General features: G+C 60.1%; 1 protein-coding gene across 1 annotated transcript; it reads right to left on the bottom strand.

Annotated features, from left to right (window-relative positions):
* Window positions 1-2,997: 2,997 nt before the first annotated feature.
* On the bottom strand, window positions 2,998-12,496 carry GLI1 (GLI family zinc finger 1; the record flags this gene model as incomplete). Its single annotated transcript, XM_080360588.1, has 11 exons — window positions 2,998-5,201; window positions 6,002-6,281; window positions 7,217-7,465; window positions 7,721-7,885; window positions 9,033-9,182; window positions 9,846-9,986; window positions 10,099-10,200; window positions 10,303-10,471; window positions 10,662-10,857; window positions 12,142-12,237; window positions 12,400-12,496. The coding sequence occupies 11 exons, from the start codon at window positions 12,494-12,496 to the stop codon at window positions 2,998-3,000; spliced, it is 3,849 nt and encodes a 1,282-aa protein (XP_080216714.1).
* Window positions 12,497-15,292: the final 2,796 nt, after the last annotated feature.

Raw genomic sequence — 15,292 nt, 5'->3', positions numbered from 1 at the left:
AATGGGGGGGAAGGAAAAATAGGAAAGAAATAAGAGAAAAAATGAAAAAAAGAAAATTATAAAGGAAAAAGAAAAATGAGAAAAGACCAAAGAGAAAGAAAAGAAAGAGGAGAAAAGGAAAATTAAAAAGGAAAAGGAAAAGGAGCCCAGACATTGTTATATGGGCCATGTGTGGTGCAATTAATATATGACCCAAGGCAATATGTACCCCAAGTGGTGCTATATGTACCCCAAGTGGTGCTATACGTACCCCAAGTGGTGCTCTACGTACCCCAGGCGGTGCTATACGTACCCTAGGGGGTGCTGTATGTGCCCCAGGTTGTGCTATATGAGCCCAGACAACGTTATATGTGCCCTGGGCAGTGATATATAACCGCCGCGTGGTGCTATATAAGCCCAGGCAATGTTATGTGTACCCCAGGCAGTGCTATACGTGCCCCTTGCGGTGCTATACGAGCCAAAAAAATGCTATATGTACCCCAGGTGGGGCTATATGAGCCCCAGGTGGTGCTATATGTAACCCAGGCCGTGCTATACAAGCCTAAGCGGTGCTATACGTGCCCCAGGAGATTTTGTACGTCCCCGGTCGGGCTTTAGGACCCGGTCGGGCTTTAGGACCCGGTCGGGCTTTAGGACCCGGCCGCGCAGCGGGGTCCCGCCAGCAGCCGCAGATCTCGCGAGAGTTGCTGGCGAGATCTGGGCGTTGCCACAGCAACGGTGACCGCGCCTCCCACCCCATCATGTGAGACGCCAAGACCCGTCACTTTGGGGGGGTTTGGGGGTTCCTGTGGTGGGCGGGGTTGGTTTCATGACCACCCCCTTGTTGCCCCACAAGTGCAGGGGGGCAATGGAGGCGCTGGGGGGTGGGTTTTGGGGTGCTGGGGGGCACTGCTGTGGATCTATGGGGCAGTTCGCAGTCATTAAGTGGCGCATTGAGGGGGCTATGGGGCAGTATGGGGGCTGTGGGGCAGTGTGTGGGTCGCACACCTGCAGGGGGTTCAGCCTCTTCTGGGGTGTTTCACCCCAAAACAGCCCCATTGAGCCCCACAGACCCCGTGACCCCCACAACCGCCCCATAGATCCTTGTGACCCCGCCATTCTACCCAGGGAAGGCGTGGTCAGCTGGATGGGGCGTGGTCAGTTGAATGGAGGGGGCGTGGCCAGCTGGATGGGGCGTGGTCAATTGAATGGAGGGGGCGTGGTCAGCTGGATGGGGCGTGGTCAGTTGAATGGAGGGGGCGTGGTCTGCTGAAGGGGGAGTAGCCAGCAGGGGGGGCGTGGCCAACAGGAGGGCACGTGGCCAGCTGTTTCTTGTTGCTCTCGGGGTTCCTGTTAATTAGTCAGTTAATGAGCACGATTAACTAAGTAGCGCAAGTGCTGGAGGGTGGAGCCTTCACCTGGAAGGGCTTTGCACCCGCACTTTATAGCCTCGGTTATAAAGGGGGTGGGGCGAGGGGCGGAGCCTGAGAAGGGAACCCCCCCGCCCGGGGGCTGGGGTGTGGCGCTTTTAAAGGGGGCGGGGTCTGATTGGGACACACCCCGGGGGGCGGCAAAACTGAGAGTGGGCGGAGTCTGGAATGGGCGGGGTCTGCAAAGGACACACCCCCTACTGACCAGGGAACCACCTCTAGGGAGGGGGTGGAGCCTCTTAGGGGCGTGTCCCCGTGGGCGGAGCCCAATTAGGGGTGGGGTCTGTAGGGGGCGGGGCTTGCACAGGACACACCCTCAGGAGCAGAGAGCCCGCCCAGGGGTGTGGGAGTGGGCGGGGTTTGGGGTCATTTTGGGGGGATTTGGGTGAGTTTAGGGGGATCACTTTGGGCAGCTTTGGTCACCTTGCTTGGTCAATAAGGCTGAAAGCGGAAAACCTGAAAACTATATTCCATTTCTTTTTTCCCGGCAGCCAGTTCGAGCGCTTGCTCTGCTGATTTGCATATCCCCGCCCCCAGCGGCGGCCCCACCCCATCACCGCGCTGCGCATGCGCCGTGTCCCGCCTGCAGTGCCGCGTCCCGCCAGCAGGGGGCAGCAGCTGCACACGGCGAGAGGCGCTTCAGCTGTTTCCATTTGGGGTTTTTTTCCCCTCCCCTCCCCCCAAATTGTTCTATTTATTGATTAATTAATGTTTTTTCCCCGTTGCAGACCCAGGTTTAGGGTGTCGGGGCTATTTTCGCGCCCTGGTGGCGGCTCCCACTCTGTGTGCACAGCCCCACAGATGGGGACTTTCCCCAAATTGGGGTGGGGAAAGGTGAACGGGGAAGCGGCAGCTTTTGAAAGCACTTTTCTATCTTTGGAGTACAAGATATTGTCAATTTAGGGTCCTCCTTGCTGCAGAACCTTTAAACCTCCCAAAGAAAAGCGTGACTGAGTTGAGCTCATACCCGCATTGAGATCTGCATGTGCGTGGCTTGTGGGGCGCACGCTGGGGCTGGACCCCCAAGGGCCATGCGGGGCTCTCGTGGGTCGAAACGCTCACAGCCCGCAGCCCCCTGAGAAAGGGTTTAATGGGGACGGGGGGCGCCGCTTTTCCTCTGGGATAACACCCACCGGACAGACAGACAGACACAGAGCGACACGGGCGCCGTCCCTGGGAGGGAGGGGGTGGCCTTGCCAAGCAAGGAGTGATTGCAGTCAAGACAAAGATGAGGATTTAAGGGGCAGGTGTAATGGGAACATGGGGGCGGGTAGGACTCTTTGGTTTTGACATCAAGACTGCCCAGGGTCACCGTGTCCAGAGGGAGGCAGGGAAAGGTTCCAGGCACTGGAATGGAGGGGCTCTGTCAAACCAGTTCCCCCCAAGAGGTGACCCACAGCACCCAATGGGGCTTACAGCTGTGTGTGGGACCCCGCAATGTCCCTTCCCTGCAAGCCTGACACTCACAGACTGCACAAGGGGACACCCTGGGGTGTTTCATGCCACAAATCTCCACGTGAGAAGGGACTTCGCACCTCTGCCCCAATGCGGTTCGGCTCCCCCCTGGCTGATGGCTGGTACCTCCTGGTTAGGACAAGGAGTTGAGGAAATGGCTTTCCCCCGCCAAACTGCTCAACATGGAGCTCATGTCACCCACGGCCATGTTGGCACCCCCGGATGCAGCAAGCAGGAGGCCACCAGCAGGGCTTGGTGGCCCGGGCAGCAGCGCAGGCGTCTCTGGATCTTCCACAATGGCAGCAAAGTCAAGGTGCGTGTTCTCCAGGTCCAGAGAGTCCAGGCTGTTGGCCATCTGCTCCCCCGAGCCCAGGTGGTAACACGAGCTGCCTTTGAGTCCTTCCAAGCTCCCACCGTAGTGCCGGGGACCCCTGCAGCTTGCTGCCATTTGGCCCAGCACCTTATGTCCCCCTCTGCCCACCTGGCCCGGGCGATACTGGGAGTTACTGAACCCCTCGGGTGCAGGGCGGGCGGGGGGCAAGCGAAGCGCACGCCTGGAGCTGGGATCCAGCCCCGCGTAGCCATCACCCGCGTATTTCACACTGTTTTGGTGACCGGCTGGTTTAGGGCCGCCAGGCGGGTGCGGCACCATCTCTGGGTGGAAGCACGGGGCGCTGAGCAGGTGCTGGGTCTCCGGCGGGCCCTGCAGGTGGTCTGGTTTGGTTTGGTAACCGGAGTACTTGGGGCTAAGGTACAGCGGTGCTTGCGCGGCTTGGCACTGCCCAGGCTCACCGCCCAGCCCCACGCCGGCGTCCCCTCCGGCGGGAGCTGGTTGGTCCCCCCACATCAGAGCCTGCTGTGCCTGCACGTAGCTACAGACCATCGCCTCTTTGCTCTGCATGGCGGAGCTTTGGGCTCCTCGAGCACCCGGGCTCGACATGCCCATGTAACTGAGTTCCTCAGCCTGGTAACCACCAGGCCCTGCACTCACGGCTTGGCCAAAGGATGGCGGAGGCTGCACGGGCCCGGCGAGCTTGGCGTTCTGGCAGGGAGCAAGCGCCGGGGCAGGCGCCGGGTAACGCTGCTCACATTTGATCTGCAGTCGGTTAAGCCGGTGCCCCCCATTAAAACCCCGATCCTGGCACGAGCTCACAAGTTTGGGTTGCTGCCCGCAAGAACTGGGGAGCAGGTACTCAGGACTTGGATGGTGACAGTGCGGCCCGGACACGGCAGCGCTGATGCTTGACTGCCCAGAGCTCAGCTCCAGATTGCCGTGGGGAGGCTCATCCCACGGAGCCGGCATGGGCTCGCCGCCGGCATGCATGGGCGTGAAGTGCTGGTTCATCTGGCACGGAGGAAGGGAGAAGTCGGACTGAAGCAATCCCTCCTCCATGTCCCTGTGCCCTCCCGGGTTCAGCTGCATCCCCCCCGTGGTCCGCTGAGCGCTGCCGTAGAGGCACTGGAGCTCCGTGCCTGTCCCCTGGCACGGGAAGCTTTCCTCGGGGTAGCTCAAGTACTGCTCCATCTCTAGCAAGCCGGACTCCATGCCTGCGCCGGGGCCGTCTATGCTTGCTGTCTCCAGGAAGACATTTTCACTGATGCTGGGCGGCCGTGGGGAGAACACGTGGCGCTGAAGGTTGGCATCGGAACCACCCACGGGCTGCAGAGCGGGTCTGCCCGCTCCCGGCACGTTCACGTTCCCCACGCTCTTGAAGCGCTGCACCCTGGACGCAGCGGGAGGGTTGGCCGCGGTGCGCGCAGGGTCGCTGGCCCGCCGTCCGCCGTTCCAAGGCAGCAGGTGCGGGGGAACGCCGCCCGCGTAGCCAGCGTGCTCATTGGAACTGTGCCTTCGCGGCAAACCGTTCGCAAGGAAGCGGGGCTCCGGCGTCCCGAGGTAGCCCCCAGGCGAGCTGCCGTGGCCGTGCGGCAACACCTGCTCCACGCTGGGCAGCGGGGTCGGCGGCGGCCCGCCCGTGGCCGCGGCGTATTTGGCCCTGAGGCGGTAGCGCTGGGCCGGGGTGAGGCTGCCCACACCCGGCAGCCCGCCGCAGTCGCTGGAGCGCCGCGACTCGTCCGGAGACACCAAGTCATAGCCGTCTGGCAGGCCTGCCCCGCCGGGCATCCCGCCCGCCTCGCCACCCAGCCGGGCGCCGGGTGGGCGCGGGGACACCAGGGACGAGCGCCGGCTCACGGTGTACGCCGAGCTCACGGTGCTGGTGGTGCTGCTGCGGCGCTCGCTCAGCGCCGGGCCCGTCTCTGCCGCCGACAGCTCCGCGATGCGCCGCTGCCACGCTGCCAGCGGCGGCGCCGAGACGCCGGGTGCCTCCCCGGGTAGACCTGAGGGAAGAAAAAGAGGCGTTAAACCAGGGCGCTGGGGACAATTCAATTAAACACTATTCCCTTAAAATAAAACAGGTTCAGATCAAATGCGGTCTTTTCCAACCCAGTTGATTCTGTGATAAGCCCTTGGTACTTATGTTAAAAATGCTCTTTAAGCTTCAACGATTGTTTGCTGCTACCCTTATCTACAGCCATGCTGAATAAAGCTATAGCTAAATGCAAAGCTAAATGTATTCACGAGGTGTTCATGTCTACATCTCATTATTTGCAGCCTCTCGGAGAAAGCAAAAGTGACTACAAATACCGCTACGCCAGAAACTGGTTTCTTGACCAACAATGTTGCTTCATCATGCAATGAACTGGGTCATTCTAAAGTGGTCAGAGGTGTTGAGGACAAGAGGCTTTGTGTTTGAATACGGCAGATCTTTTGGTCCGCGTGAAAACAAGTAATGTTAAATATTTTCTGACACTTTGGAGTTACTGTTGCTCTTCCCATTTTCTTTAGGTCAACATATGGTTCATGGCCAGAGTGGGAACAGGCAACCCCCTCCAGCACCGGGACATGGCTTCTTTCCTGGTGGGTGTCCACTGGTGCCAACAAAGAGGGGGTGGAAGATCATTTAGAATCATTTAGGTTGGAAAACACCTTTACAATCATCAAGTCCAAAGATGGGTCACAGCCCAGATGTTGAGATCCAGGACGAGTGAAAAGAAGGTGTGGAAACCTCTCCGTGTGCAAACCAGACCCCTCTTGACTCAGTGCCCATGGGACACATAGAACGGACCCACAATCTCACCGGCTCCAGGGATGGCTGGCAAACTCAAGCCCTTGGTGGCTGACGGCTTCCTCATCTGCTTCAGTTTGTCAATGCGAAGATTCTCGAGCTTGTGGAGGGTCATGAGCCCCGAGGTGCCCATGGGCTCACCAGGCAGCGCATCCTCCAGCGTGGACAGGTCCTCGTAGCTCCCACCGGCGTTGCCCGCCATCTCCACCCCGCTGTCGTTGTTGGTGGTGCTGCCGAGCGGGGAGTGGTCGCTGCTGCACGACGACTGCCCGCCTGGGCTGGGCTGCGGCTTCTGGGGTACCCGAAACAGTAACCAAGGAAACGGGGGGTCAGATACCCACCACACAGACTGTGAGCCTGCACCCCACTAGATCACAGAATCAACGTCAGGGGGTGAAGGGACCTGGAAAGCTCATCCAGTGCAATTCCCCCATGGAGCAGGAACACCCAGATGAGGTTACACAGGAACCAGGCGGGTTGCAATGTCTGCACAGAAGGAGACTCCACAACCCCCCTGGGCAGCCTGTTCAGGCTCTGCCACCCTCACCACCAACAAGTTTCTGCTCATCTTCAAGTGGAACCTCCTGTGTTCCAGTTTGCACCCATTGCCCCTTGTCCTGTCCCTGGTTGTCACCAGCAGAGCCTGGCTCCATCCTCCTGACACTGCCCCTTTCCATATTGATCCCCAGGAATGAGTCCCCCCTCAGTGTCCTCTTGTCCAGCTCCAGAGCCCCAGCTCCCTCAGCCTTTCCTCACACGGGAGATGCTCCACTCCCTGCAGCATCTTGGTGGCTGCGCTGGACTCTCTGCAGCAGTTCCCTGTCCTGCTGGAACTGAGGGGCCACAGCTGGACACAAGATTCCAGGTGTGGTCTCCCCAGGGCAGAGCAGAGGGGCAGGAGAACCTCTCTGACCTACTGACCACCCCCTTCTAACCCTGCCCCGGTCCCATTGGCTTCCTGGCCACAAGGGCCCAGTGCTGGCTCATGGTCACCCTGCTGTCCCCAGGACCCCCAGCTCCTTTTCCCCTACGCTGCTCTCTAACAGCTCATTCCCCAACTTACACTGAACCTGGAGTTGTTCCTGCCCAGATTCAAGACTCTGCACTTGCCCTTGTTCTATTTCATTTGCCCCGCCGATGTGCAGATGTGGAGACAACTCCCCTTCCACACAAAATGAGCACTCCAATGGGCTTGGCCATGCCGTCCCCACGCCCCCGGCTCCTTACCACGGCCAAGTCTGGCACCAAGAGTTTCCCGTCATCCCTCCGGGCCTCAGTGGGGCCATTTGTGTCTTTCTCCTGCTTCATGTCCGGGAGGCCGCCGGGGGTGTGCAGCGCACGGCCTGGCGCCGCATCCCCTCGGTGCTTCTTGGTGACGTGGGCGTCGGGGCCGTGCACCGTCTTCACGTGTTTGCGCAGGGAACTGGGGTCCGTGTAGCGCTTGGTGCAGCCTGGGATCTTGCACACGTAGGGCTTCTGCCATGGAACATGGTGTGAACGGTGAGGGAGGGTGTGAGCTCCAAATAGAGACCCCTCCCAGCAAAGTACCAGCTGGGCAGGGAATAAATACCCTTCCCCTTCCTCACAAGTCAGCCCAAGAACTGAAAGAGGGAAGGGATCAAGAGGCTGCGTCCCCTTGGAAGGGGCGTGTTAGGAATTTAGAGTATGGGACTAACCAGGGGGCAAACGGGGAGCCCAAAGGGGTGCAAAGAGCCCCAGGTGGGTCTGTACCTCATTGGAGTGAGTGCGGTTCTGATGCTTGGCGCGGTCGGAAGCATTGGAGAAGGCCTTGTTGCAACCCTCGTGTTCACACACGTACGGTTTCTCGCCCGTGTGTGAGCGCAGATGCGTCTTGAGGTTCTCCAGGCGGGAATAGGCTTTGCTACAGCCCTCGAACTGCGTGGGTAAGCAGGGTGAAACATGCCACACACCTTCAACAGACCCTGCCCCACATCACCCCCACGCTACATACCCACGGCACATCGGCCATGGACACGTATGGCATCTCCCAACCAATGCACAACACGCCTGCCCTCATTCAGGTGCACGTCCTCGCATCCCTGCACAGCCCATGACCCCTCTGTGTCCCACCACTGTCCACATGGCCGTGTGTGCCAGTTGGACTGAAAACGGGTTGACTTCCTTCCTGCATTACAAACCTTTCTCTTTCCCAGCCGGCACGCTCATGATTTGCACTCAGTTGGAGAACAAGCAGATACCAGCCCAGCACAGGGTTCATGTTTTGAATCGCTCTGCTCTGAGAGCCAAGGACACTCTGAGCTCTGCCCACAGGGGTGAGGCAGCGAGGAAGGGGATGGATGGACAGAGCTGGACTGGCACCCACACGGAGCAATCACACTGTTCCAGCCCATTAGCATCCTGCTCATTATTTAAGGAGAGTTGGGACCTTCTGATTTTGGTTCTTCTGATCTCTCTGGTTCTTCTCTTCGCTCTTTTTGGCGCAGCCGGGGGAGTTTTGGTTGGGACGTTTAGTTCGGCTTTTACCATTTTGCAGAGGCCTCTGAGCCTTTCTGCCTTTCTCCTCTTTTCTCTCTCTGGGATCAGCTTTGGGTGCCATTTCCAGGGACTGGATGCTCAGTTGTGGCCAGAGTTCATAGGGAATTGCCTTGAGCATCTTTTATTTCTATTTTCTATATATATTTAGTAGCAGTGTATTAGTATTTTGTTATTTTATTAAGCTGTGTTGATCTCAATCCAAGTTTCTCCCTTCCCTTTCTGTTCTCTCCCCTATCGGGGGCGGTGAGGGAGCGGCTGCGTGTTCATATTGCCACGGCTTCAACCACGACACCAAACTGCATCTCGCCCACTTCAAACCTCTCCACCTCAGGTGCATCCCCATGCCATCCATCACACGGGCTGCCACGTATGAACCCCACTCCACCCTGCACTATCCCGCTCCCGACCACCCCGTGTGTCCCACCACGTGTCCCCCTCGGTGCCATGGACCACATGGGCCACCTCGCGCCCTGTCCTGAGCTCCGTCTGGTGCAAGGGACCCTGGCAAAGCTTCACGCCAGCTCACCGTGCACTTGTGAGGCTTCTCGCCCGTGTGACGCCGCATGTGCACCACCAGCATGTACTGAGCCTTGAAGGGCCTCTGCTCCCGGGAACACGCCGCCCAGTGGCACACAAACTCCTTCTTCTCTCCATGGATGTGCTCGTTGTTGATGTGCTGAGGAGAGAGCGGCATCACTGGTGGCGTTGGGGAGGGTGACAAGGGTCAGGGAGACACATGGCCAAAGAGAATCTCGGGGGAGAAAGGGACACGGAGGGACTGGGATGGTGGGTGGAGATACAAGAGGATGGGGGAAAACAGAGTGGTGAGATGGTGCCTGGAGGAGAGAGGGGATACAGGAGATGGCCGGGGGCTATTTTGGGAGGACCAAGAGAAGACACAGGAGTCAAGGTGGTCTGAGGGGTGGTGAAGGGGCTATAGCAGATTTGGAGTGTCTGGAGGGAGATGAAGAGCTAAGGAGAAGCCTGGAGGCACCAAAGGTTCAGAGATGAGATTGGGAGTGTCTGGAGCGAGACGAGGAGCAAAGGAGAAGTCTGGAGGTTCAGGAGAGCTGCCCCAGGGTGAGGAAGGCCAGACATGGACAAGGCATGGGAGGGTCACAGAGAAACAGCCCATGAGAAGCGAAGGCTGCACGTCCCTCCCTCCCTTCCTATGGGCAATTTCCAACAACATGTACCTGTGCGGTGAGTTCTCAGGGCGAGGGGTGGGAGGGGGGCGTCCCAGTATGGGATAGTCTTAGCAGAGGGGTTGACACGGGGACATCAGCCACCCTGAGGGCAGGTTCTGGGACTGGGAGTACCCAGGCAGGTCCTAACTCACATGCACCAGCTGCTCCTGCGTATCGAACTCCTTGGCACAGCCATCCCAGTAGCAATTGGTTTCGTACACGGTCTCAGACTCCGGTTTCCCATCCTCTTTCTCCAGATCTTCCCGAACATCGAGCATCCCCAGCAAGGGGTCCTGGGGGGGCACAGCCAGGTGAGCGCTTCCCGGTGCCACCTTCTGTGCTCGCTGTCACTGGGAGGAGTGTGGTGCCCTGTGGAAGTTGGGGGTCTCAGGGGCTGGGGAGTACCTGGGTGCCTGTGGAAGCTGGGCTGCAGATGTCACCCTCAGATCTCTCCTCTGGGTATCTGACGGTCAGGGGGCTGCTCAGGCTCCACTCCAACTTGAGCTGCTGCCGGGGCAGGGGGACAGTGGGGAGCGGTCAGCACGGAGGTGCCCGCTGGACCACCCCTCTGCGGGAGGCAGCGCCCGCAGGGATGCAGGGCGCCCTTACCTGGCAGTGCTTGAGCGTCACCCGAGCCGGGCCGTGGTGCAGGAGCCCCGGGCGGGCGGGCAGGTGTTCGTGGGCGCTACACGGCGCCGGGGCGGGAGGCGGAGTGTGGTTATACAGGTGGCTTTGGCCCTTCTGCTGAGCCGGTGGACTCTGGTACCCCAGTGATGGGCTGCAAAGAGCAAGAGGGATGAGCAGACGACACCATGAGAGGGGCAGAAATATAAGTGTTCTGAGCCAGGTGTCTCAACTCCCAGCCACTCCTTCCATAACCCACTGGATCGCTCTGCTCCCGCCTTCCCTGGCCCTCACCCCGGCCTGCCACGGCACACACGCCAGCAGGGCCGAGGTCTGGTGCCCACCTGATGGTGCTGATGGAGAGGTGGCCATAGGAGCCACTGGCAGAGGCGCAGCGGGAGTTGATGAACGCGACAAGGGAGTTGGGTGAGGTGCGGATTACCGTCTGCAGGTCAATGCTAGAGTCTGACAGAGGCGAGATGGACAGTGCCCGCTTCTTGCCCAGTTTGCCTGCACCACGGGGCGTTGAGAACCGTGAGCCTGGGATGGCAGCAGAGAGCGGGGGGCACTCCTGTCAGCGTGGGTCCTAGGGGGCTCAAGAAACCCCCGAGGACACAAGCCTGCTGCTTTGGAGCCTGGAGGAGTACCCTGAGTGTGCTGGTTAGCTTCTGAGAACAGAATAGAATATTTCATTTGGAAGGGACCTACAATGATCATCTAGTCCAACGGCCTGACCATTTCGGGGCTAACCAAAAATTAAAGCATGTTATTAAGGGCATTGTCCAAATGTCTCTTAAACACCGATATGGTTGGGGCATCAACTGTCCCTCTAGGAAGCCTGTTCTAGTGTTTGATGACCCTCTTGGCAAATCAGTGCTTTGAATGGCCAGTCTAAAGCTCCCCTGGCACAGCTCTGAACCATTCCCATGAACCTATGGCTGGATGTCAGGGAGAAGAGGTGAGGGTGCAGTGGTGCTGAGCACGGCAGGACAGTCCCCTCTTTCCCCCGCGGGGTCTGACGCACCCCCCGATGCAGTTTGCCCTCTTGGGTACCAGGACCCACTGCTGCCTCCTCCCAGATCCCTTTTCTCCAGCCACTCCTCTCTCCATTTATACTCTGGGTTACGGCAAAGGCTCAAAAGCGTCACCCCTGCCTACCCCAGCCACCAATGTTCCTAGAGGGTACCCGAACCCCTTGGCACGTGCGTACTCGCTGCTACAGCTGCCGCCATCCCCAGAAAAGCTCCTGATCGCCTTGGCCACAGCCAACACAAACCCTCCTGTTCACACAGGAGAGAGAACGGCTGAGGGAGCTGGGGCTCTGGAGCTGGACAAGAGGACACTGAGGGGGGACTCATTCCTGGGGATCAATATGGAAAGGGGCAGTGTCAGGAGGATGGAGCCAGGCTCTGCTGGTGACAACCAGGGACAGGACAAGGGGCAATGGGTGCAAACTGGAACACAGGAGGTTCCGCTTAAATCTGAGCAGAAACTTGTTGGTGGTGAGGGTGGCAGAGCCTGGCCCAGGCTGCCCAGGGGGTTGTGGAGTCTCCTTCTCTGCAGACATTCCAACCCGCCTGGTTCCTCTGTAACCTCATCTGGGTGTTCCTGCTCCATGGGGGGATTGCACTGGATGAGCTTCCCAGGTCCCTTCAACCCCTGACATTCTGGGACTCTGTGAAGATCCCTGAAGCCCCATCACCGGCGTCACTGTCCCCAGCACTGTCCCCAGCACCGCCCACACCCGCAGCCCCCACACGACACAGCCCAGGACCCCATGTAGAGCCCCCGCCTGCCCCGCGCCCCCCAAGACCGGGCACTTACCGTCACCACTGCCGGGATGCTCGGTTCCTGGCGCCGCCCCATAACCACGTTGGCTGCTCGTGAGGTTGGACTGACGGCACAAGGGGAAATCAAGTCCTGCCAGAGGGGAGGAGAAAGATGGGAAGACGTATTTGGGATGGTGGCACAAAGCGGGAGACGAAACCCCCAGAGCACCCCTGAACCCAAGGGCTGAAACTGAAGTGGGGTGTCCCTCATGCCAACCACCACTCAAGCCATGGCGAGGTGGCTACGACCAACCTTGTGGCCCTGCGGCACCCGGCGCGGCTCCATGCGGGGGGCGCAGGCAGCAGTGCTCAGCGTAGCCGGCGGCCGGGGCGCTGACGGGGTTGAACATATCGCGGCGGGGCCCGGCCGCGCTCAGCGGTGCATCTGGTCCTCGCCGCGGCGCTGGAGCCGGTCGGGCCCTGCGGAGCACAAGGGTGGGCTGCCCCGGGCAGCGCAGCGTGGCCGGAGCCCCCGGATCCCACGGGGACCCCCGCACCTCCCCCCATCCTGCGGCCACCCCCGCCCGGCCCTGACACCTCCCGCCCGGGGCACAAAACCCTGCGCCCCCCGCCGCGGCAGCCCCAGCGCGGACCCCGGCCCAGGCAAAGGCAGGACCCAGGGGCGCTGCCAAGGCGGGAAGGGCAGGGGGCTAAGGGGGAAACCCTCTCCCCACCATTTCCATAGAGTCATAGAGTCATTTTGGTTGGAAGAGACCCTCGGGATCATTGAGTCCAACCACAACCTCACCCAACTCCAGCACTAAACCACGTCCCTAAACCTCGTCTAAACGCCTTTTAAACCCCTCCAGGGATGGTGACTCCAGCACTGCCCTGGGCAGCCTGTTCAATGCCCCACAGCCCTTTCCATGAATAGTTTCTTCCTAATAACCATCCTCAACCTGCCTTTGCTCAACTTGAGGCCGTTTCCTCTTGTTTTATCACTTGGGAGCACAGACCAACCCCCTCCATGCTCCAAGCCCCTTTCAGGCAGTTCAGAGATCAGAAGGTCTCCCCTCAGCTCCTGTTCTCCAGCTGAACCCCCCAGGTCCCTCAGCCGCTCCATCACACTTGTGCTCCAGCCCCTCACCAGCTCCATCACCTCCTCTGCACCCTCTCTAGTATTTCCATGTCCTTCTGATGACGAGGGGCCCAAAACTGAGCACAGGATTGAAGTATTTTGGGGCACAGACACGCACAACAAGGGTCCTGGGCAGAGGAACTGGGCTGTAAGGGACCTGACTCGGCAACAACCACCAGTGAATATCTCCGCATACAACCCCACTGCCGAAATGAGAAACCAAGGCACAGATGGTTAGAACCGTTTCGGTCAAAGCGCCGAGCTGGCACCCTGCTCTGCGCTCCCCACGGGTCCCTGCAGCACCCACAGGTCCCACCCGCCCTGCCCGCGGACAGACGCTCTGGACGGACAAACAGCCACAGGGTGAGGGAGACACACATGTGAGTGCTGCTGGGAACAAGACCTCCTGCCCCCTCACTCCCCTCCTTAGAGACACAAGGGGAATCACCCCAAACAAGGGGTCTGGGGGAGTGGAAGCCCCTCACCCTGCTGGGAAAGCGCTACGTTGCGTTTGGAGCCCGGGGGAGGCGAGGGGGGCAGCAATTCTTCCGCATGAGTTGCCCCTTTGAAAGCTTGTCTCGGGGCTTTGTGAGAGTGTCAGCCTGGAAGAATGGGGGGGGCGCAGCAGGGCAGGCAAAGGGGGAGGGAGGTACCCAGGAAGGTGCTGGCGATGCGTAGGAAACGAGGTGGGGGTTGGCAGAGCAGGGGCCCCTTACCTGCCTGCTGGACCCAGGCTTTGCAAAGACTGGGGCATCAGCTCCACAGGAAGCCGCCCACCTGCCCCAATATCTAACGGACAGAGGGTCTGCAAGCCCTTCACAAAGCCTTTGCCATGTCCCCTCTACCTTGCCGACTGTTCGCCCCGTTCCCCTTGCTGCGCACAGCCGTGCCCACCACCGGCTGTAGCCGTGCACACACACAGAGTGTGCTCACACACACAATGTGCTCACACTTGCGGGGCAACCACCACAGAAGCTCCACGTGCATGCACACAGCTCCTGTGTAAAACGCAGCATGCACGCGCTTACACGCACCAGAGAACACATGCGTCCCGTGGAACACACACACCCCGTGGAACACACACGTCCCATGGAACACACACGCCCCGTGGAACACACACGCCCCGTGGAACACACACGCCCCGTGGAACACACACGCCCCGCGGAACACACGGAAAGCTGCCTGTGCATGCGTGCGGCACACAGGCGCAAGACACAGGCGTGTGCACGGCTTTACGTAAGCCCACGCGGAGCACACGTGGGCACAGCACACCACCGTTCACGGGGAACACACAGGCAGGTAACACAAGGCACATCACCCCCCGCATCAGGACTCACGAGCCTCACGCACCATCTCCTTGCCCAGGGTGGCGTCTGCTCTGTGTCCCCCCCGCGCCCACATGTAGAACTGGGGACAGCTCAGCAGGGCTCTGGTCCCACCGCTCCTGGCCACCCGGGCACCACGGGAGGGTTGGGGTCCCGCTGTGCCACGACAGCCCCTCTTTGCTGCATCCCAAGCAAAGTGAAAGAGTTTGGTGAGCAGACCCAGCCTGGCACGGGCTGGGGAGAGGTGGGTGCCAGGTGGGCGCGATGGCAGTGACACGGTGCTCTCAATCCCCCCGTGGAGCACCAGCAAGGCAGAAAGTGCCCAGGACCCACAGGATGCTCCCCCAGCCCCACAGGGGCTCCCCAGACCCCAGTGGCCCCCTCAGCAAGAGAAGCTGGAGGGGGCCGGGGCCGCGGGGAGCCGACGGGAACCGGCCCGCAGCTCCCCCACCGCCGCTCGCCTCCCCCGCGCAGCGCCGCGGCCCACCCAAGTCGCAGCCTATGGGCATAAATTTGAGAGCCAGGCGCAGCCGGGATGGAGGGGAATCTTCCCTCAGTCTCCTCCTGCCAAGAAACTCAAACTGAAACACATTCCTCCTCTCCCCTTGCCAAGAAAACAAGGAGCGCAGCCAGCGGCAGGAGCAGTGCAAGAAGCAGGGCTGGCTCCAGACTCCGAAACACCGCGCGGGAGGGGGTCAGGACCGGCCATCCCCCTCCTCCCCAGCTCCTTGCCTTTTATTTCC

Source organism: Nesoenas mayeri (genome assembly GCF_963082525.1).
Source record: "Nesoenas mayeri genome assembly, chromosome: 28".
Classification (NCBI taxonomy): domain Eukaryota; kingdom Metazoa; phylum Chordata; class Aves; order Columbiformes; family Columbidae; genus Nesoenas; species Nesoenas mayeri.
This window is presented reverse-complemented; position numbering and strand designations above follow the sequence as displayed.